The sequence below is a fragment of the Babylonia areolata genome, chromosome 32 (assembly GCF_041734735.1).
Source record: "Babylonia areolata isolate BAREFJ2019XMU chromosome 32, ASM4173473v1, whole genome shotgun sequence".
NCBI classification, from domain to species: Eukaryota; Metazoa; Mollusca; class Gastropoda; order Neogastropoda; family Buccinidae; genus Babylonia; species Babylonia areolata.
Window position 1 is genome coordinate 5,346,738 of NC_134907.1, and position 24,272 is coordinate 5,371,009.

At 45.9% G+C, this 24,272-nt stretch overlaps 1 protein-coding gene across 2 annotated transcripts in view; it reads right to left on the reverse strand.

The window, feature by feature from the left end:
* Window positions 1-7,869: 7,869 nt before the first annotated feature.
* Window positions 7,870-24,272, reverse strand: part of LOC143276534 (uncharacterized) — a 164,492-nt gene continuing 148,089 nt past the window's right edge. For both annotated transcript variants that reach the window (XM_076581082.1, XM_076581084.1), the window contains exons 47-54: window positions 22,800-22,885; window positions 22,118-22,223; window positions 19,629-19,742; window positions 16,600-16,725; window positions 15,217-15,360; window positions 12,652-12,879; window positions 8,706-8,914; window positions 7,870-8,016 (exon numbers count right to left, since the gene is read on the reverse strand). In XM_076581082.1, the coding sequence (XP_076437197.1) occupies window positions 7,969-8,016; window positions 8,706-8,914; window positions 12,652-12,879; window positions 15,217-15,360; window positions 16,600-16,725; window positions 19,629-19,742; window positions 22,118-22,223; window positions 22,800-22,885 (1,061 nt within the window). In that variant the 3' untranslated portion in view covers window positions 7,870-7,968. The remainder of the gene's footprint in view (window positions 8,017-8,705; window positions 8,915-12,651; window positions 12,880-15,216; window positions 15,361-16,599; window positions 16,726-19,628; window positions 19,743-22,117; window positions 22,224-22,799; window positions 22,886-24,272) is intronic.

A 24,272-nucleotide genomic window follows, 5' to 3' on the forward strand; every position in this document is an offset into this window, starting at 1 on the left:
TGCAAGTTACGGTGAATAAAGAGGTGTTTGATAGAGAGACTCTCTGAGAGGGGGATTGTGGTGGAGGAGAAAGATGTTCAACTGTGTGTGAGGCTATGATGACACAAGGGCTGCTTCAATTCAGGTGTGTTTTTATCTATTCCTCCACACCTCCGTGCATTTCAGATGTGTGTTTTAGGTTCCAGGTGTTCATGGACAAATTTTGTCCTGTTTTGAATTGTTTTTTAGGTTGGGTGAGGGGGGGGGATGTAGTTGTTACTTTTTTGTTGCTTTGTGTTTTGTTTGGTTGTTGTCTTTATTCTGTCCCATCTTCTGTGGCATTACATTTTACACAGCAGTGGCTTCGTAGTAAAGTGTGTGACTGGGAAGTGAGTGTCCTTCAACTAGACCTTGAGTGGTGGTCTTGGTGCTAGTCTTTCGGATGAAGTAACAAACCTAGGTACTGACTAACTGAGTGTAGAATGCTTTAAATGCACAGCAAAGAACCCACAGCTACAAAACGGCTGTCCCAGGCAGTATTATGAAAACATCCTCTTTGAACACTTGCAGACACACACATAATAATTTATATATAATACACATTTGGGTGTCGCTGCAATGAGGTGACACTATCATCTAGGGAGAGCAGCCCAAAGTTCAGAGGAATCTGTTGAGACAAAAAACAGTATAATGCAATGCAATACAACACAATGTATTGTGGTATCAACTGTTTTTGCAATCAGCATCCTATCACCATGATTGTCCCTGTTTGGTGGTGGTAGTTTTTTAGGCAAATGTTTTAAAGTTTGATCCTCATATACTACAGTTTCCAGATTGCATGTGATAACATACATTTCAGGTCTTGTGAAACGTGCGGTTACATGAACACGTGTGTGTGTGTGTGTGTGTAATGCTTTTAAAACAATGTGAATCACAGTAATTAAAAAGAAATAAATGACTTTGTTTTAGCCTATGCGCATGTGATTTTTTTGTTTGTTTTGTTTGCTGAAGCACATGATAGGAGTAAATGCAGTATCGATGTGTGTCCCTGCACACCTCCCCATGCCCCTACCCCCAGCAAGTCTTTTACAGTGTCTTCAGTGGAGGCTCCTGGACAGAATGGTCACCAGCCATCAGGGTTTGAAGACCTGTTTCAGCATGGTGGTGTGTCTTTGGGAAAAGAAGAGTGTCTCATTATACTGCATGTCAGTTGTGTCAGACTATGTCCATCGTTCTGATGCAGAAGAGGCATCTGCTGCCCTGACTATCTGGGCTAGAATTTGATTATAGTGGAGAGTGTCTTGTCAAGTTACATCCTTACTCTCTCGGCCAAGAAGGCTTCAGAACAGTCAGCGTTGGATGGTCCCCGAAGGCCAGCTAGTCCTGAAGGCTGCAGCATGAGAAGCCAATGCAATCTTCCTTTCTGGTTTGATGACAGTCACAGTCCTTCACAAAGACTAAGCTGTGAATGTATCATCATTGCAGTGGAGAAACCATTGATGATAAAGCTCTCACTTTGCTGATGGCCGAACTGTAAACTTATGTCAATCCCTGGTATAAGTCAAGCCTGGAGCCATAGGTTTCTCATAATGATATACATGAGACAAGATGGAAGAATAATATCTCCAAAAGATAAAAGTGTTCACTTGTTTGTTGAGATTGAGGTTTGTTGAAGTACAAGGCAACGGGCTTCAATCTTTACGGCTGTATATATACATATGTGTGTGTGTGTGTATGTATGTATATATATATATATATATATATATATATATACAGCCGTGTTTACCAAGTGGTATATAAAAGGGGACGGTTCAAAAGAATTTAGATTCTTAAAGAATTAAAGAGTATGAAGATGAAAGGATAGAAAAGATCCGCGCACAGGCAAGGAACAAATAGAGGCCAGTCACAAAGGGTTTTTAGTGGAATGTTAGGCAGCTGACAGTGGGTGTGACAAACGAGCGTGTGGACTCAAGCACAACACCGGTGAACCTGAGCGACCGGATGACTAACAGCTTTCTTTTTCAAATTCGAATTTGAATAGTTACGCCACACACAAGTTACCTCCACATGTCAATGGTTGGACACCGTCACTGCAGTGAAATTGTCATCCACTTTGCAGCAAGTTCCTGATTTATTCTCATCCAAACACTGTGATAGTGTGGTTGCAGTGTACAATAAGTAATCACATACAGAATTGTAGATTGTAGCATAATATGTGACAAAAAGAACAAAATGTCGTAAAATTAGCGTTAGTTAAAATCCATGCACTGACGAATGAACTAAAATCCACTATGCTTCTAACTGATTAAAGCGTGTGTGTAAGCACAACAGACAATCTGGCAGTGGGTGATACATAGATTCAGTTTAATAAATGTTTAGAGCGTTTGTTTACAAGGGGCTTCCATTCAAAATTTGAAACGGCCTTGCTCATTGTGAGTGAGCCATTGAAGACTGGTGGGTTAGTTGCGAAAAAGGCGTCTGCTACAGCTTGTGTGTGAAACAGTTATTTGTAGCCAGCTGAGCGCTTGGTTATATATACATACACACTTTCTATATGGATATATATGTATGTGTGTGTATTTATTTTTATATCACAAGCACGCGCATGCGCACGCACACACATAAACTTAGTGTACATGCACTATTTGTGTGTGTGAGCAAACTTCATACATAGAAGCAGGATCATCTTGTTGTGTGTATGTATGTTCTCTAATGAAAATATAACCATCAGAGATTGGGAGGGGGGAGGTTAGAATAAAAAGAATACACACATCCATACACGTGCAAGGGGGAGAAAGAAAACGACAGGGGCACAGAGACAGAGAAACGCACAAAAAGATTCATAGAGAGATTCCCAAACACAGACAAAATGACATCTCTTTCAGTGCTTTAATCATTCCCTTCAGTTTCTTCTTGCTTCCCTTGCCTTTCAACAAAACCAACAAACAAACCATGTTGTTTTCCAGGCAACATTACAAGATACCAGATAATTTATTATGTCTAAAAGAGACATTGTTGACTTGCTTACTGATAAAAAGCTGGTACGTATTGCCCATCATTTTTTAATCTCTGTTCAACTGTCACCTGTCCTTTTGCTCCCTGTTCAGTTATTACCTGTCTCCTTGCTCTCTGTTCAACTATTACCTGTCTCCTTGCGAGAACTAAAGCCGTCCAGAAACAACTAAACAATATTGCTCAATGGTGCAAAGACAGGATCTTCCATCAATCCAGCGAAAGCCCAAACGTTGCTGTGCACCCTCAACAACAGAACCGCGAGCAAATCACCACCACCTGTGTCATTTGACGGGATTCAGATAAAGAAAACCGAATGCCTACGCTACCTAGGAATACAGTTCGACAGGATGCTGACCTTCAGAAAACATACGGAAAATACTGTTCTCAAATGCAAAAAGGGCCTTTCAGTCTTAAAAGCAATGGCAACCAAAGGTGTTGAACAACGCCACCTCTTCCTGCTATACCAATCACTCGTCCTCAGTGTGATCGACTACGGACTTGGGCTAACAACACCATCTCAAAGCAACCTCCTAAAATTAGAGTTCAAAATGAAGCTATGAGGCTGATCCTTGGAACAACAAAAGACACGCCCACAGAAACCATGCGATACCTGCTTGACCTTCTTTCAGTGCAGGCCAGAAACAAGGTAGAACAGGTTAAGACCTACTTCTAAGCATTAGAAAACCCTCAAAACCCACTGCATGACGCAGTCAAAGAACCAAAAGGCAGCCGTCTAGGACGAGGAAGATCATGGATGGGGCAAGCAGAAGATACAATCCAGCTAGTATGCCGACTACAAGACCTGAAAGAAACAAAAGAATGGGAGAAAAACCCCGAAAACCTCACCCATCTATTCAACACGGCCATTTCACCCACTCTAGGAAGACATTGTCGGGAATGGCCAGTGGGCAAAACTGATGCAGAAGTGAAGCTACTCATAGAAGAAAACAGTAAAGAAGAGGACATCATCATATACACAGATGGCTCAGTCACCAAAGACCAGTCCGGTTGGGGATTCACTGCGAAACAAAATGGAAAAACAATTAGGGATGAGAATGCTGCCTACAAAGTCACAACTTCCAGCCTAACGATGGAAGTTGAAGCTGTGACACATGCCCTCCAGTGGCTACCGTCCATCCACATGCCCGGAAACCAACATGCCATGATTCTAACCAACTCAATGAACCTCATACAGAAAATTGAAAATGGAATGGGAAGCCCAGAGTGACATTAGACAATGCGCAACTTTCAGATTAAAAAACTGACATGGTCATACTGCCCGGGACATGCAGGTGTTAAGGGAAATGAGCGAGCTGACAGACTTGCTGGTAACGCAACAACAACCAGCGGCCTACATCTAGGGAAATCGGAAATCCCCAGAAAAGTCAAAGAATATCAAAAAGAACAGGTACAAGGCCATCACACCATCGATCGCCTCAAAGAAATAAAAGCAGAGAGAGTGAGCGGCCGTAAGTCTAGCATGAAAGGTAGAGCACGATGCTTTGCAAATCAAACAAATATCGGCATCATTTCCAAACCAACATTGCGCAAATTTCTTCAAAACGAAACAGAGTCTCTGTGGGCTTTTCCAAATACAATAGACTGAGACGCCACGTTCTTGGCATCAGAGATATTTTCCCATCCCTCTTGCGGCCAATCAGTGGCAGCCTCTGTGCGTGTGTGTATGTGTGGGTCTGTGTGTTTGAGTGCGTTTGTGCATGCGCGAGGGTGTAAGTGTACACAAGTGTCAGGAGAGTTCTGTGCACGTGCAAATGTGTGTGTGTGTGAGGGGGGTGGGGGTAGAGGATAAGGTATGTGTGTATATGTATGCCTACACTGTGGGAGCAACGGAATATTGGAACGTGCGGGTGTGTATATATATATATATATCTTTGTATATATGTGGGGGGGGGGGGGGGGGGGGGATATAGGCGTATGTGTGTGTGCTTGTACGAGTAAGTGTCCATCTGTGTGTGTGTGTGTGTGTGTGCGTGAAGAACTCATACGTAGCAGGATATTTGTTGTGGTAGAGGGTCTCTAATGCAGATTAACTCGGTGTGGAGGGGAGGTTAGAAAGATACATCATCGTGCAGGGGTTGAAGAACGACAGGGCCGACAGAGTAACGCCTTAAAAGATTCATGGAGATTTCCAAATACGGAAAAATGACACATCTTTCAGTGCTTAATCATTCCTTCAGTTTCTTTTGTTTTGCTGTTTCACAAACATAACAACATGTGTGTTTTCCAGGAACTTCAAGTACATTTATTTACTTATTTAAAAGACATTGTTGACTTCTTATGATAAAAGTGTACGTATTGCTATTATTAATACTTTCATGTCACTGTCTTTGTCGTTCAGTTATTTACGTTACCTTGCTTCTGTTCAACTTGACCTCTCCTTGCGAGAACTATGGCGCAGAAACACTAAACAATTATTGTCAATGGTAGTATATTGTTTACAGGATCTTCATCAATCCATTCAAGCCCACGTTGTTGTGCACCTCTCTAATAACAGAACGCAGAGCAAAATACACCACCTATTATTGAGGGATCAGATAGAAACGTAATCCATACGCTAACTGAAAAGTTCACAGGATGTGACCTTCGAAAAATCAACAAAACTGTTCAAATGCATAAGGGCTTATCAGTCTAAAAGAATGGAACAAAGGTTGAAAAACGCCACATCTTCGTATACACACTCGTCTCAAAGTGATCGACAAGGACTTGGATGAAACAACATTCTAAGGAACCCTAAAATTAAGTTCAAAAGAAGCTACTGAGGTGATCTTGGTTATACATTAAACACGCACAGTTCTTGCGATACCTCTTGACTTTTCCTTCTTGCAGTCATACAGGTTATTCTGGTTAGCTACTTCTTACATTAGAACCTACAAAACCACTGATGACGCATCAACAACAAAAGCAAGCAGTCTGGACGAGGTAGTCTGGATGGAGGCAAGCAGAAGACAACAATCATAATGCGAACACAGAAGCCTGAAAGAAACGCAAAGATGGGAGAGATGGGTCACCCGAAAGCTCAACCATCTATGCAAGCACGGCCTTTTTTCATTTTCATAGGAAGGATTGTCGGGATTGGCTGGGCAAACTGGTGCAGAAGTGAGCTGACTCATGAAGAAAACGTAAAGAAGGGCCATCATATACACACATGGCTCAGCACAAGACGTCCGGTTGGTTCACTGCGAACCAAAATGGAAAACAATAGGGATGAGATGCTGCCTACAAGTCACAATCAGCCTAACATTCTTGAAGCTGTGACTCTGCCTCCATGGCTCGTCATCCACAGCCGAAACCAATGCTATTCTACCAACTCACACACCTCATACAGAAATCTGATAATGTGTACTGGAAGCCCAGGTGCATGCCATGCGCAAAAACAACTTCAGATTAAAAATGAATGTTATGCCGTGTGCTTGTGGTTTTTAAGGACAATGAGCGAAGTACAGACTTGTGTAACGCAACAACAACAGCGGCCTACATCACGGACATCGAAACCCAAACAAGTCAACGTAATATCAAAACGAACAGTACAAGCCATCATCCCCGATCGCCTCAAACGAAATTTAAACAGAGAGTGCGGCCGTAAGTATCACTAAGGAAGAGCACGATGCTTTCAAATCAAAAAATACGATCATTAACACAACTTGCGCATTCTTGCAAAACGAAACGATCTTGTGTTTCATGCACAAGCTGAGACGCAGTTCTTGCATCAAGATATTTTCCACCTTGCGGCATCGTGGCACCCTGTGCGTGTGGTATGTGTGGTCCTGTGTTTGCAGTGCGGTGCGTTGGCATGCCGAGGTGTAAGGTACACAGTGCAGAGATTCCCTGCACATGCCAAATGTTCGTTGTGGTGTTGTGAACGGGGTGGGGGTAAGTGAAAGGTCTGTATTGCTATCCTACATGTGGCAACGATTGGACGTGCGGGGTTATATTTTATATCTGTATATGGGGGGGGGGGGGGTGTGTGTGTGTGTGTGTGTGCCGTGGAAGCTGCGATACGTAGCCTAGAAATGAGTGTGTGGAGGAGGGGCGTAGAGGAGGTGCAGGGTAATGTGTGTGTGTGAGGGGTTTGTGTGTGGGTTGGGGCTCATGTACGTTTATGTGTATTTGACTGTGCTTTCATATCTGTGAAACTGCATGTTTGGTGCATATCTGTTATGCATAATTATTTTTTATGTGGGTGTATGTGTGAATGTGTGTCTCTATGTTTAACATTTATTTACTTATTTATCATCATTGTTGTCTTATTTATTTATTATTATTATTACTACTACTACTTTTTTAAATTATAATTATTATTTATTTATTTATGTACGCTTATAGTTGACTTCATCACGTTATTGCGCCTTATACATATTATTAGTAGTGGTAGTAGTTGTTATTTTTTTAATGTATTTATCTATTATTTATTCACCCCCTTTTTTGTATTATCCTCAATCATAAATATACATTTATCTGCAATAACTGAGCAAAAAACAAACATAGAGAGAACAACAACACAGTAATCACAACAGAACATGAAAATTAATTTGTTACCTGAAATAACTGCAAACAAACACGTAATACGAGTACAGTGTATACTGATACTATTGATAAAGCAGGAAAAACGGCAGACAGAATCACACAGATCTAAAAGGAAAGAAAAACTTAGAATGAAACAAATTACTTAGGGAAAAATATTAAGAAAACATAAAAAATGACTGAGATGTGCAGTTTGGTTTATTTAGCAGTTTAAACATCTGTTTCTTTTCTTCCCCTTCTTTTTTTTCTGTCTTTTTCAATTTTTTTTTCTTTTTCTTTCGTTCTTCATTTCCTTATGACCTTACCACTAAGCATGAACACAACAACAAAACAACAACAGTGACAGTGTCTGGGAAGAGCGGAGACGAAGAAGACAATTAAAAAAACCCACTGAAGGCAGAGAACCCTCGTCCTGTTGGTCAGTGTTGCTGGTTAGTCCTCTGGGATGTCCACGCACTTGCAGGCCGTGATTTTTTCATGCTGTTTGGTCATGAAAGGATTAGTGGTTTTTGTTGTTTTGGGAGGAGGGGGGTGGAGGTCTGTGTCTGTCTCACGTAAAATACTGTCAGCATCAACACACATGCGCACACAGTCCGGTCACACACCACAGTGATCATGGTCTCTCATACACACACAAGCATATATGCATTCCTACGATTCTCTCTCTCCTGCTCACTCACACACCTACTATTCTCTCTCTTGCTCACCCACACACCTACTATTCTCTGTCTTTTGTTCTCATGCACACTCTCATGTACCCATGCGCAAACACACAACTTACTTAGAAATATGTTATATTGTTTGTTTGTTTTTTTGTTTTTGTTTTTTTAAACAAAACTTAAATCAATAATTTTTACACACACACACACACACACACACACACACACACTTTCACTTACTCGTACGCGTACACAGTAATCCCCTCCTCCCCCTCCTCCCACTCGATTTTTTTCCATCCCTCGTCTAATATCACTTACAGTGAAAAGACGTTAAACTAAAGAACGAACACAACTTACTATTCTGTTTCTAAAATGCACTTTTGTTCATGCACACAGCTATAATTCTCTCTCAAATTTTCTACCTGTCTGTCTGGCCCCCCACCCCACCCCCTTTATACGCAGCACACATGCACACAAACACCCCTCGCCCAAACCACCCTCAACACCCACCTGTCTCCTTCGAGTTGAACCGTCGGGACATCTGAACGTCAGCTTCACAGTCACCGGGGAGTCATTTTTCACGGGGAGGCAGCACTGACCCGGCACATCACCACAGCCACCATAGCATTCTCCAGTGTCCTGACTGCCCAGACTGCGGCAGCCCTGTGTGTCTGTGAGCTGGGCGAAATTCCGGATCACCGCGCACTCCCGGGGTTTGTCTGTGCTCAGGAAGAGAGGTTCAATCAATCAAATCACTTTAATGTCCTCGTAACAATACAGGGGAAACTGGCTTGTGGGCGACAAGATAGCATGCGGTAAAATAGCGTACAAAGGAACGTAATATATAAGACCATTCAAAACATGTCAGTTCTCTAAACTTGCCGACCTCCTCTCCTACCCCCAGTCTCCCTCTGCCCTCCCCTCTCTCCCTTCACCTCCCCTCTCTCCTCACCTCCCCTCTCTCCTCACCTCCCCTCTCTCCCTTCACCTCCCCTCTCTCCTCACCTCCACCTCCCCTCTCTCCTCACCTCCCCTCTCTCCCTTCACCTCCCCTCTCTCCTCACCTCCCCTCACCTCTCTCCTCATCTCCCCTCTCTCCCTTCACCTCCCCTCTCTCCTCACCTCTCTCCTCATCTCCCCTCTCTCCCTTCACCTCCCCTCTCTCCTCACCTCCACCTCCCCTCTCTCCTCCCCTCCCCTCTCTCCCTTCACCTCCCTCTCTCCTCACCTCCCCTCTCTCCCTTCACCTCCCCTCTCTCCTCACCTCCCCTCTCTCCTCACCTCCTCTCTCCCTTCACCTCCCCTCTCTCCCTTCATCTCCCCTCTCTCCCTTCACCTCCCCTCTCTCCTCACCTCCCCTCTCTCCTCACCTCCCCTCTCTCCTCACCTCCTCTCTCCTCACCTCCCCTCTCTCCTCATCTCCCCTCTCTCCCTTCACCTCCCCTCTCTCCTCACCTCCCCTCTCTCCTCACCTCCCCTCTCTCCTCACCTCCACTCTCCCTTCACCTCCCCTCCCTCCCTTCACCTCCCCTCTCTCCTCATCTCCCCTCTCCCCTCACCTCCCTCTCTCCCTTCACCTCCCCTCTCTCCATTCACCTCCCCTCTCTCCTCACCTCCCCTCTCTCCTCATCTCCCCTCTCCCCTCCCCTCTCTCCTCACCTCCCCTCTCTCCTCACCTCCCCTCTCTCCTCATCTCCCCTCTCCCCTCCCCTCTCTTCTCACCTCCCCTCTCTCCATTCACCTCCCCTCTCTCCCTTCACCTCCCCTCTCTCCTCATCTCCCCTCTCTCCCTTCAACTCCCCTCTCTCCTCATCTCCCCTCTCTCCTCATCTCCCCTCTCTCCATTCACCTCCCCTCTCTCCTCATCTCCCCTCTCTCCCTTCACCTCCCCTCTCTCCTCATCTCCCCTCTCTCCCTTCACCTGCCCTCTCTCCTCACCTCCCCTCTCTCCTCATCTCCCCTCTCTCCATTCACCTCCCCTCTCTCCTCATCTCCCCTCTCTCCTCATCTCCCCTCTCTCCCTTCACCTCCCCTCTCTCCTCATCTCCCCTCTCTCCTTTCACCTTCCCTCTCTCCTTTCACCTTCCCTCTCTCCTTTCACCTTCCCTCTCTCCCCTCACCTTCCCTCTCTCCCCTCACCTTCCCTCTCTCCTTTCACCTTCCCTCTCTCCCCTCACCTTCCCTCTCTCCTTTCACCTCCCCTCTTTCCCTTCACCTTCCCTCTCTCCTTTCACCTCCCCTCTCTCCTTTCACCTTCCCTCTCTCCCCTCACCTTCCCTCTCTCCTTTCACCTTCCCTCTCTCCTTTCACCTTCCCTCTCTCCTTTCACCTTCCCTCTCTCCCCTCACCTTCCCTCTCTCCTTTCACCTTCCCTCTCTCCCCTTCACCTTCCCCTCCCTCCCTTCACCTCCCCTCTCTCCCTTCACCTCCCCTCTCTCCCTCCCTCTCTCCTCACCTCCCTCTCTCCCCTCACCTCCCCTCTCTCCTCACCTCCCCTCTCTCCCCTCCTCCTCTCTCTCCCTTCACCTCCCTTCACCCCAACGTTGAAAGTTGTACATGTTTGGTTTTGGGTGTGTGTGGCTTAACCAAGGTGTGGAAGGGACTGACGAGTTTCTTCGGGTTTTCAAAGAAAGGTTAATTCTGTATTGATGGCAAGAGTGGGACTTCAATGCAAACGACAGTGAAAGATTTAATGTCTCTACACCTGATATCAAAACATATTTACTAATGAATCTGGATTGACATTTAAGGCATACAATGGCAAGATTCAGATTGGGCATTTCCGAGATTGCAGAACACAGTTATCGTTAAAGAATGCACAACGAGGCTGACTTATTATGTCCACTTTGCCAGATGGAGAAAGAAAATGAGGTGCTCTTTGTTGTATGCTGTCCCGTCTTGTATGATTTAAGAGTACATACATACCATTGAAATATTTTAAGTTCCCAAATCAGTTTAGATTGTCGTTACTTATGGCATCAGCGCATGAACAAACTACTCGAAACCTATCAATTTATCACCCCCCACCTTCACACACCCTTCTCACCCCCCACCTTCACACACCCTTCTCACCCCCTACCTTCACAACCCTTCTCAGCCCCACCTTCACACACCCTCCTCACCACCCCCCACCTTCACAACCCTTCTCAGCCCCCACCTTCCCACCCCCCACCTTCACAACCCTCCTCACCACCCCCCACCTTCACACCCCCCACCTTCACAACCCTTCTCACCTACCTTCACACCTCCCCTACCTTCACACCTCTACCTTCACACCTCCCCTACCTTCACACCTCTACCTTCACACCTCCCCTACCTTCACACCTCTACCTTCACACCTCCCCTATCTTCACACCCCCTCCTCCCCTACCTTCACACACCCCACCTTCACAACCCTTCTTACCTACCTTCACACTCCCTCCCCTACCTTCACACCCCCTCCCCTACCTTCACACCCCCTCCCCTACCTTCACACCCCTCCTCTACCTTCACACTCCTACCTTCACCTCCCCTACCTTCACACGCCCTCCTCCCCTACCTTCATACCCCCTCCTCTACCTTCACACTCCCTCCTCCTCTACCTTCACACTCCCTACCTTCACACCTCCCATACCTTCACCTCCCCTACCTTTACACTCCCTACCTTCACACCTCCCATACCTTCACCTCCCCTACCTTTACACTCCCTACCTTCACACCTCCCCTACCTTCACACCCCCTCCTCTCCTACCTTCACACGCCCTCCTCCCCTACCTTCACACCTCCCCTACCTTCACACCTCCCCTACCTTCACACCTCCCCTACCTTCACACTCCCTCCTCCCCTACCTTCACACCTCCCCTACCTTCACACCTCCCCTACCTTCACACCTCCCCTACCTTCACACTCCCTCCTCCCCTACCTTCACACCTCCCCTACCTTCACACGCCCTCCTCCCCTACCTTCACACCTCCCCTACCTTCACACCTCCCCTACCTTCACACGCCCTCCACCTCCCCTACCTTCACACCCCCTCCTCCCCTACCTTCACACGCCCTCCTCCCCTACCTTCACACCTCCCCTACCTTCACACCTCCCCTACCTTCACACGCCCTCCTCCCCTACCTTCACACCTCCCCTACCTTCACACTCCCTCCTCCCCTACCTTCACACCTCCCCTACCTTCACACTCCCTCCTCTCCTACCTTCACACTCCCTCCTCCCCTACCTTCACACCCCCTCCTCTACCTTCACCTCCCCTACCTTCACACCTCCCCCTACCTTCACACGCCCTCCTCCCCTACCTTCACACCCCCTCCTCTACCTTCACACTCCCTACCTTCACCTCCCCTACCTTTACACTCCCTACCTTCACACCTCCCCTACCTTCACACCTCCCCTACCTTCACACCTCCCCTACCTTCACACCCCCTCCTCTCCTACCTTCACACCTCCCCTACCTTCACACCTCCCCTACCTTCACACGCCCTCTCCTCCAGAAGCGTGAAGTTCTTGGTCAGCTCACACGCCTTCTGCTGCATTAGGCAGGGGTTGTCGAAGGTTCGAACCACGCGGCCCACCAGGCCACACACAGCGGAGTCGGGCAGGCCCTGGCAGTCTGGACACACGCACTCCGCGCTACCTGTGGCCTCGCTCACCTGGCACACCTGGCCGGGGTTCAGGCACGTGTCCTCCCGACACGGACCTGTTGTGGGGAGGGGGGGGGGGCGATTTTTTTTTTTTATATTTTAATTTGCTGATGGGCATGGAGTGGTGGTGGTAGCAGAAGCAGCAACAGTAGTAGTAATAACAGTGGCAGCAACAGCAGCACTAGCAATTGCAGCAGCCGTAGTGAATGTAATAACAGCAGCAGTAGTTATAGCAATAGCAGCCTGTTGCGGTGCTGGTGATGCTGGCGGCGAGGAATAGAGAGTATGATGTAGAAATACATAGTGAAAAAAAAGAAATATGATCGTAACTAATGGAATCCACCATACACCGTTCATCTCTCCACCTTACGGTTCCTTACTTTGCACCACAGCGCTGTGGGTATGGATGGTGTCTTTGGTGATTTTGCCCACGTATACAGTGAACAAACTGGGGGATCAACAAGGATGCGAAGGATGTCACAAAAGTGTGTGGCATGAGGTCAGCTCAGCTGTGTTTGTTTATTTATTTATTTATTTATTATTATCATTATTTTATTATTATTATTATTACTACTACCTTTTTTATATTATAATTATTATTTATTTATTTATGTAAGCTTATCTATTATTTATTCACCTTTTTTTTTTCTCAAGGCCTCACTAAGCGCGTTGGGTTACGCTGCTGGTCAGGCATCTGCTTGGCAGATGTGGTGTAGCGTATATGGATTTGTCCGAACGCAGTGACCTCCTTGAGCTACTGAAACTGAAACTGTGTTTGGGCCTAACCAAATACTGACACTGAGAAAATGTTGGGCATTGCAGCTTTTTACTGGGTTTTCAGAAGACATGCTGACCAAAGTTATATCAATCACGATACTGGATGAAAACGAGTGCAGGTGAAATGGAATAACTCATTCGTCATTAACTCAATAACTCTGCGTTTAGAATTGAACAATACAACGCAGTGATCACATGTGAAACATACAGCTGAAAATGAAATGCCGTTACCATACTTACCTCTGATTGGAAACAATAATAACATATAAGAATTTTAACAGAAAAAGCTACTTACATTAAAAAGTCAAGATCTTAAGACTCCTTGGTGTTTTGTAAAGGTTCAAATTTCATTTGATACATTTTGGGTTGAATAGGTATTTTTATCATATTTGGTGATTTATCCAAATGATTCGTTTATCTATTTTCACAGTCCCTACCTTCACACCATCTATCTATTTTCACAGTCCCTACCTTCACACCATCTATCTATTTTCACAGTCCCAACCTTCACACCATCTATCTATTTTCACAGTCCCTACCTTCACACCATCTATCTATTTTCACAGTCCCAACCTTCACACCATCTATCTATTTTCACAGTCCCTACCTTCACACCATCTATCTATTTTCACAGTCCCAACCTTCACACCATCTATCTATTTTCACAGTCCCTACCTTCACACCATCTATCTATTTTCACAGTCCCAACCTTCACACCATCTATCTATTTTCACAGTCCCAACCTTCACACCATCTATCTATTTTCACAGTCCCTACCTTCACACCATCTATCTATTTTCACAGTCCCAACCTTCACACCATCTATCTATTTTCACAGTCCCTACCTTCACACCATCTATCTATTTGCACACGCGTATTGCATAAAAAAATAATATAAAAAAAAACCGTCAAGAAATGCCGCACACGCTCATCACTGAAGATAAACTTTCAGTCGTATCAGCAGTTGACGTCGACTCTTTTTTTTTTTTTCCTTTCTTTTTGTGTCATATTACCCCCAGACAGCATGCACACGTTTTTAAAACGTTTCATTTTGGTTCACTTGGTTTTAAATGGTTTACTGGTTCTAGGTAAATGTTTCAAAAACATTTGCATGCTATCCGGGACGTCAGTCGATGACGCGACAATACTTGCTCCTGACTAGGAACGCGTTATTTCAGATCAGGCATATTGTTTTGTTCAAACGCCTTTGTTTTCGACCATACACTGGCACCGCGTTCGCATCCACGTACACGCGCGTAAACACACACACACACACACACACACACACACACACACACACACACACACACACACACACACACTTTACTGTCTCAACATAGTGACACTGACGCCACACACACAGATCGACACACAGACGAATGCACAAACGTGCACACACATTTTACCATTGCTCTAGTACATACACAGACGCGAGCGCGCTTGCACACACACACACACACACACACACACACACACACACACATGCACGCGTGCGCACACACAGACACTCGCGCGGTTGCTCAAGTCACTTTTCGCAACAGATTGTACCACTGGAGTGCAACACAACAAGAACTTTGTAGGAAACAGCGTCATGTGTGCAATGAAGAATGACCCACCGTCCTGACACACTGTGTAGCACACAGCCTGCTGTTCCAGGGGAAAGTCCGTGTCTCCCAGCTTCTGTCTGAAGCGTCGGGTCGTGCCCCTGCCACAGGCATTGTCACACTCACTCCACTCGGACCACGGGCCCACGGGTTCCCCTGCGTGAAGGAGGAAGGGGGTGGGTTTGTGGATGGGGAGACAGAACTCAATTCTGCTCAAAGGCTGAGCCTTCGTTACGTACTACACAAACATATGAAGGAAGAAAGATGTTCTGTGCATGATATGTATGATGATGAAAGTCAACAACAACAACAACAACAACAACACACACACACACACACACACACACACACACACACACACACATTGAAACATAGACAGGAGGGTGAGAAAGAGAGAGGGGGCAAAGAAAACGGGTTAGAGGATGTAGGGAAAGAATCTGTCCACCGCAAGATTCTACCGACCGACAGAGAGACGGAGAGAGAGCACATGTTTGGCCGGGGATGATGACGGATGACGAGGGAGAGAGGAAAATCGATCTTCTTCTGCGTTCACTCGTATGCACACGAGTGGGCTTTTTACGTGTATGACCGTTTTTACCCCGCCATGTAGGCAGCCATACTCCGTTTTCGGGGGTGTGCATGCTGGGTATGTTCTTGTTTCCATAACCCACCGAACGCTGACATGGATTATAGGATCTTTAACGTGCGTATTTGATCTTCTGCTTGCATATACACACTTAGGTGGTTCAGGCACTAGCAGTTCTGCACATATGTTGACCTGGGAGATCGTAAAAATCTCCACCCTTTACCCACCAGGCGCCGTTACCGTGATTCGAACCCGGGACCCTCAGATTGACAGTCCAACGCTTTAACCATTCGGCTATTGCGCCCGTCTGGAAAATCGATCAACATGCTCCTCTGCCATCCACCGTGAGGGGTAAGGGGGCATGTGATGAAGGTCCACATCAATGCGAGGCTTCCATTCTTTTAGAGGCTTCTCGCTGGTTTGATGTGCCACCCCGAAGCCGTGAGACTGTTTCCCCAACGTTTTCCTGCATCTGTGTTCACACCTCTTTGTTCTGTCAGCTATACTTGGATACTCATCCATAAATGGAGTGTTTATAATGATGGCCTGAACTTATCATGGTCAGTCTTTTGTTTTCGTTTAGTCTCCCAGGACGATCTCCCTCAAAAACAGCGTCCTACCATTTTCGCCCCCCCCCCCCCTCCCCCATGTTCCCACTTCCATGCATACCCCTGTAACTCCTCTTCCACCCACCGACCCCCACCCCCCCTCGCACCTCCTCCCTCTCCTACCCCCTCCCTCCCCCCACACACAAACACACACACACTGATCCCCCTCCCTTCACTTCCCCCTCCCACCCCCTACCCCACCTTCATCCCCCTTGCAGGGCTCCAAGCTGCTCTCCATGGTGACGTCAGGCCGGTCAGCCTCACACACGGACCGTTGGAAGTGACACTGGCTGGGGTACACCCGTCCGTTGCTTCCGCACACCCGTTCTGCGGAAACAAAAGTTGAGAAAAGGGTTAAAGGTTCCACAGCCTTTTACGACCATGGGGCAGTCAGTTCATATCCACTGCCCCCAGGGCTCGGCACAGGAAGGCATATCCACTGCCCCCAGGGCTCGGCACAGGAAGGCATATCCACTGCCACCAGGGCTCGGCACAGGAAGGCATATCCACTGCCACCAGGGCTCGGCACAGGAAGGCATATCCACTGCCACCAGGACGGCGGGACACTTCCGCCCTTTTCACTTCCCCAGCCAGCCAGGTGCCCGTGCACGTCTGGGTGGAGTGAGGAAAATGAGAGCAAAGTGCCGGCCTTTCCCAAGTACGTGTTGGAGTGTTCGGGTTTATGCATACGTTGTGCACACGCGCATGTGTATATCTGTGTGTATGAGATAGAGGCACGCTAATTTAATACTTTTACAAAAACAATTCTTTTAAAAAGTGACTACAACTGATTCTCAATGTTTATAAAACATGTAAGACAAAAGTGCTGAAACAAAGACATGCTTTCCCAGTGTTGACTGGCCACAGAGGTGAAGTGGTTTGCGTCATTGACTGACGACTGGCATCTACATACCAGGTCAGGTTTTCAATCAATCAACCAAAAACACTTTATTCATCCACATGGAAATTCAGTGCTGTCGACTGTCTGGTGGGTCATTTTATAATCAGTGATGTTCTGCAGTCCGGTCCATACATTCCTAGAGTTGTTTGCAGACAGGTTTTCTTCTATTTTTTCCTATTTAAAAAACTTTGCCTTCTTAATGCATTTTCAACACTTCTTTTTGCGTTACTGTGGACTATTCTATCATCAGTTTCGCGAAAAGCTCTCTCTTTTTCCTTTAGTTTTTGCCTAACACCAAATTTTGTCGTTTGAAAATATTTTGATAATTTTTGATGAAATGCACACACTTTCACAGAATGAAATATAATCACACACTGTGTCGGTATATTCATTTAAGTCCCCGGCAGAGTCTTTAAAAACATTCCACTCTGTACATTCGAAACAGTCCTGCAAGGTCTCTAACGCAGGGGCCGACCATTGTTTCAGTTTTCACGACTGGTTTTTCAGCTTTTGTTTGTAGACCGGCACCAAAAAACTCATGCTGTGGTCGGACTGTCCCAAAGGTGCACGGCGGATCGAGTGGTACGCCTTCTTGATGGAGGTGTAGCAGTGGTCCAGGGTCTTGTCACCACGTGTTGGACAGTCCACTTGCTGGTACAGCTTCGGCATTTCTTTCTTGAGGCTGGCTTTGTTGAAATCACCAGCAACAGTAACAGTGGAGTCGGGCCAACTGTTCTCGCACTTGCTAATTTCGTCTGCTAGAAGACAGTGCGGCGGAGAGGCTCGCGTCACTGAGGGAATTTCGCGTGGGAGGTGGTCGGCACTGGATGGTTAGGAACTCCACGTCAGGGAAGCAGGCACGCGATAGCACTCTGACATCGGAGCACCAACGTGTGTCCTCAGCAGTGTGGTCAGCTCTGTGTACAGTGAAGCCTGGTGGTTGAACGGCGCTGTCAGGGATGTTCGGGTAAAGGCATGTTTCAGTGAAACAAAACACAGAGCACTCTTTGTAGTCTCTCCTCGATGGGGGCGTTATCTTCCATCCAATCTTGATAAATCAAACCTGGTATTTGACTGATCATGGGTCAGCATGACCCATAAACAAAATATAAAAGTTAGAGGCTATAGGTCAAGGTCACAAAAGGGCGAAAGATTTTTTTAAAGTGAGTAAACAGGTCAAGTCATCATTCCAGGTCACAACCTGATGCACAAGTAAAATATAGAAGCATGATAAAACATGGTTTTTCCTCTAGTTTTCCACGCACACACACACACATACACACTTAGTTTGAAGTGTGCAGTCTTTAGCCAGCGTGATGTGAGATATTCTGAAATATGTATTTCAGGAAATGTGATGTGAGAGTAAGTCTATATATTCATTTAATTCTATTTGATTTTATTTCATTTTTATTCTATTTGATTATATATATATATTTTTATGTCACTTAGTCTTGAATCTTATTGTAAAGCGCGGTGAGCCCCATTTGAGATGGGAGTTTGACGCTGTATAAGCCTGCATATTATTAATATAAATGCTTTGTAATGTATTGTTCTATGGTCAAGGTCACATCAATGTGTATATATCCTTTTGCCATAATTATGGTCTACTTTGCAGCGTTTTTCTTCTTCTTTTTTTTATATTCCATTGCTGGATGGAGTGGTATCACAGTTATCAAATCAAATCAAATCAAAAACACTTTATTAATCCACATGGAAATTAAGATGTGCAATCACAGGCTCGTTGTAAACACTGGCATAAAATCATCATGCGCAACATAAGAAGAGATTAAAATTAGTCAAATAAGAATTCCCAATAGCTGACGATTGACTAACACCCCCTCTGCACACACACATACTCATGTTAAGACAATAGGGTATTGCACAACAATATTTACAAAGGAAAACATGCAACAAAAAAAGGGTATAGATTACTAAAAATGACATGCGCGCACGCACGCACGCACGCACGCACGCACACACACACACACACACACGTTAAGACCATAAAGTATTGTACAACAATACATTAATAAAAAAACATCAAGGGAATAAATCGTATATATAAGTAAAATGCACACACACACACACACACACACACACACACACACACAACGTATGCATGCACATAACATATGTCACGCCAATAAAATTACTACATTAAGATACATGAAATGCAAGTAAAATAAGAAAATATTTAAAAATCACTTCCGATCACACACACAGAGAACTGCTTGCCGTGCTCACCCGCTCAGTCCCACCTGCAGGCATAAAGTCACCCCGTCCTGCCCCACTTCTCTACATGAAAAAGAAATGGTACACGGGGACTGACCGGATTGTGGGGGAGGCCCCCCAGCCCCACAGGATGGACACGTGCACGTGGCCGCTCCATTCACCTCCTCACACGTCTCGTACGGCTTGCCGCACACGGCGTCCTCACAGGACGCTGCAACGGAACACACACACACACACACACACACACACACACACACATTTTCAGAATCATTATGTTTATCATAACTATAAAAAGTTCTTTTCTTTTCTGACCCTTCTTTCTGTCATGAGGCAGCAGAATAAACTAGAATTTCTTGTTGCTGTACCGCTGCGAAAGGCACAGTGAATGATTGAATGACTGGACGAATGAATTAATCAATGGACGAATGAGAGAGGGAAAGAGAGAAAAAATGACACAGAAACAGGAAACGACTGAAAGTGGAAAAGCAGCGACAGCAACTGTAACAGCAACAGTACAGAAGCAATCTTCTCTCTGAAGTCTGTGCAGAGTCAAAGGGGCACCGCTCAGCACTGTTCACCAGATTCCCCCAGGAGAGTCAGTCGTGTCAATTTCGGGGTCTCTGCGAATGGTCTTCCTGCCCATTGTATATTGTCAATCAATCATTTATCAGTCCTCTCTGTCTCCCTCCCTCAACACTTTCCTGGGACATTGTTTTGGCAAGGCCAGTCGATGATCTTGTTATGTGGCCATACCACAGTAGTTTTCTTTTCTGAACTGATGTCAGCAGTTTTCGAATGGTCCAAAATGCTTCTTGAAGGTTTGGTGCATTGGTGATGTGATGAGTGTATATGATGTTTAATATCCTGTGGAAACACTTTTTTTTTTTTTTTTTTTTTTAATTACACATACAATACCGTGACCCAGTGGTGCACAACTCCAACACTGAGGAGTCTAATTCCTTGTCCTGTGCAAACTACTTCCCCGCTAAAGGAGAGAAAACAAAGGTAGATGCGGCTAGTTACCTCTCCCCAGCATATCACGCCTCCTGTGTGTCTGCACAGCGCCCTTTTCTGGCAGCCGTATTCGATCCCTGACCTGCACAAAACGCACTTTTCCTCGCCAGCCACCACGCCAAGGGACACAACCACGCTCCCACAACCCCGTGCGGTTTTCGGAGCGGTTACCTCTCTTGGACCGACAAAACCAACCGCAACATTTACCCATGACGGCGGCTTTGACCCTCGCTCACGTGCCCTTCATGCGGCATGCCTCTGCCGTCCTGGACCTAATGCCGGCCATGCCCGTGCAGGGATCCCTCCCGCTGTTCAGGGGGATGGAGGGTCGCCAGGAAACCGTGCAACGCTTACCTCCCTTGGACCTGCCAAGCCAGGCACTCTGCCCTCCCCCCTCCCCTCCCCCCTCCAAAAGGGCTGATGTCTTTGCTGCCCTTTAGAGGATTTCTGGTTTGTATTCTTCACTGCTGATGATGGATCCCAGTTATGTCAACTGTTGAACATGTCCTAGTTTTTGTCCTTGGACAGTTATATTAGCAGTGACAGTGGTACTGTGGCTGGCCATCAATTGTTGACTCACTTGTGTACATAGAGTGAGTCTATGTTTTAACCCGGTGTTCGGTTGTGTGTGTGTGTGTGTGTGTGTGTGTGTGTGTGTGTGTGTGTGTGTGTGTGTGTGTGTGTGTGTGTGTGTGTGTGTGTGTGTGTGTGTGAGCGCGTGTGTGTGTGTGTCGGTGGTAAACTTTAACATTGCCATTTTCTCTGGAAATACTTTGTCTGCCAGTACCAAATTTGGCTTAAACATAGTATGAAAACAAAATCTTCACAGTCATACCAATAATAGGTTGTAAGTCTTCCGAATTAATCAGTATTTCCGTATCCGTTTTATTTCGTTAAGGTGCGTTCCGAAATCCGAAAATTCTAAAAACCGCTTCCCACTGACTTACTGGAAGGTAGGTTGTGTTTGGTGAGAAGACATGACCTCGTTTTTCTTGTTCACAATTAAAAAGAAAGAAATACAAATTCTGGACAGGACACATTCAGTGAAACTAATTACACCATCGATTATCAATACCCTGAAGTGGACACTGAACTAACTGGAATGAACATAAAAGACAAATTGAAGCAATCGTTTCTTCAGCAGTCCGTTGTCGACTGGTTCGTGCAGATCTAGAGATCTGCCATGTGCCGCTGTGAAGCGATGGCAACGTCTCCTTTACCGGCGAAATAAAAGATTAATCGAGATGTAATAAAACACTTTTTAACGAATTCCTAATCTCTTTTGTTTTTCTCCTCATGATTCCGTTACTGGATGAAGCGCGAAGCACAAGTGAGTGATGAGGGCTTTGCCTCTTGTTGTTTTTTCTGGCGCTGATTTCCATGCCATTTCTTGTCGATGTTTCATGCAGTCTTTTAAAAAGCTTGGAGAGTTCTTGCTCTCTGCCGGCCAGGCCATTCATGTCATCTGCGATGCGAAGGTTCACACACACACACACACACACACACACACACACACACACAGAAAACGAGGGAGCGTATCGTGTACCCCCCGAGAAGAAAAAACAGACATACCTGTACAAGGACCCTGGTAGTCGGCCTCGACATGTCGATGTTCTCTGCAGGCAGTGACCACCATGGCTTTGTAGTTAGTGTACGTCTGTCCATCTGTCCCACACACCTACACACACACACACACACACACACACACACACAGAGTCACCACCGTGGTTACCAGAGGTAACGCGTCCACCTAGGAAGCGAGAGAATCTGAGCGCACTGGTTCAAATCACACCTGCAGTCGCCAGTATTTTCTCCCCCTCCACTAGACCTTGAGTGCTAGTCTGGACGCTAGTCATTCAGTCGGGTGAGACGATAAACCGAGGTCCCGTGTGCAGCATGCATTTAGCGCACGTAAAAGAACCTATGGCAACAAAAGGGTTGTCCCTGGCAAAATTATGTAGAAAAATCCACTTCGATTGGAAAATAAATAAAATTGCATGCAGGGGGAAGAAAAAAAAGAAAAGAAAAAAAAGAAGAAGAAGAAGAAGAAAAAGGATGGCGATGTCAGTATAACGACGCGCTCTCCCTGGGGAGAGCAGCCTGAATTTCGCACAGAGAAATCTGTTGTGACAAAAAAAGAGTACTACAAATACAAATAATTTGCCGTCTTCTCCCTCCCCCCCCCCCCCCCCCCCCCCACGCCCCCTCCCCGACCCCCTTCCCCCCACACGCTCTCTCTCTCTCTGTCACTCACGGGCTGAGGGTCACTGCACGGTTTACCGGTACAGGCACAACACTCTTTGCCCGGAGCGCCGTACACTTCGTCCTGACTGACGTCACCTGTCGCACACGTCATAACAAGTCTTACGTCATCCCAAGTCATTACATGTTAGTACCTTGAAGCTGAAGGCATCACAAAACAAACAAAAATGCTAACCGAACTGACGGGCGCAATAGCCGAGTGGTTAAAGCGTTGGACATTGTGCCTGAACCTCCTTCGTGTGTATACACAACCTGAAGAAAAAATACGCACGTTAAAGATCCTGTAATCCACGTCAGCGTTCGGTGGGTTATGGAAACAAGAACATACCCAGCATGCACACCCCCGAAAACGGAGTATGGCTGCCTACGTGGCGAGGTAAAAACGGTCATACACGTAAAAGCCCACGAGTGAACGTGGGAGCTGCAGCCCACGAACGAAGAACAAACAACTAACCGAACAGCCAGGGGAGAAAACTGAACTCCGACAGTCGTCACTCTGTCCTGTGTGAACAGGACCTGACTGGTGAGTGAGGTTCAAGTAGGACAGCAATGGGCGCCGCCTTCCTATGCCGAGCTCTGGACACACTGGATATGGATTCACCGCCCCCATGGCCATGGCCATGTGTGGCCTTCAAAACCCATGCCCCTGTGTTGCGTCACTGTGAGCAAGAGGTACGTCACCGTCAAAAGTATGAATGATGAATGATATGGATAATCATACAGACTGCCTACCTTGGTGGAGCCAGCTGACGGCTACAAAAAGACATGTAATAGTTGAACAGGGAGCAAAAAGACAGGTAATAGTTGAACAGGGAGCAAAAAGACAGGTAATAGTTGAACAGGGAGCAAAAAGACAGGTAATAGTTGAACAGGGAGCAAAAAGACAGGTAATAGTTGAACAGGGAGCAAAAAGACAGGTCATAGTTGAACAGGGAGCAAAAAGACAGGTAATAGTTGAACAGGGAGCAAAAAGACAGGTAATAGTTGAACAGGGAGCAAAAAGACAGGTAATAGTTGAACAGGGAGCAAAAAGACAGGTCAAAGATAAGATAAAGAGAAATGACATCAGGTGCGGCAAAACAAACGTAGACAATTACTCAACACAAAACATTAACCATGACTTAATTAAAAAAAACAACAATAGCATATAAGACATTCATATCAAAAGTACTGTATATATTCACTTCATCAAAATGTTGTAATTAATCATTATCGTAAACATATTGAAATACACCAAGGTAACATTGCATGTATTATATTGCACATAAATTAAGATAAGAATGATTTTATCATCTCATAAAGATAAATTACATCTGGTGCGGTAGCACACACACACACACACACACACACACACACACACACACACCACCGACAAAATGATAAAAATGCCTTAAATGAGCAGGAACAGCAAACATATGTATATTTTTCTTTTCATAAAAACAACAACAAACAAACAAAAACAACA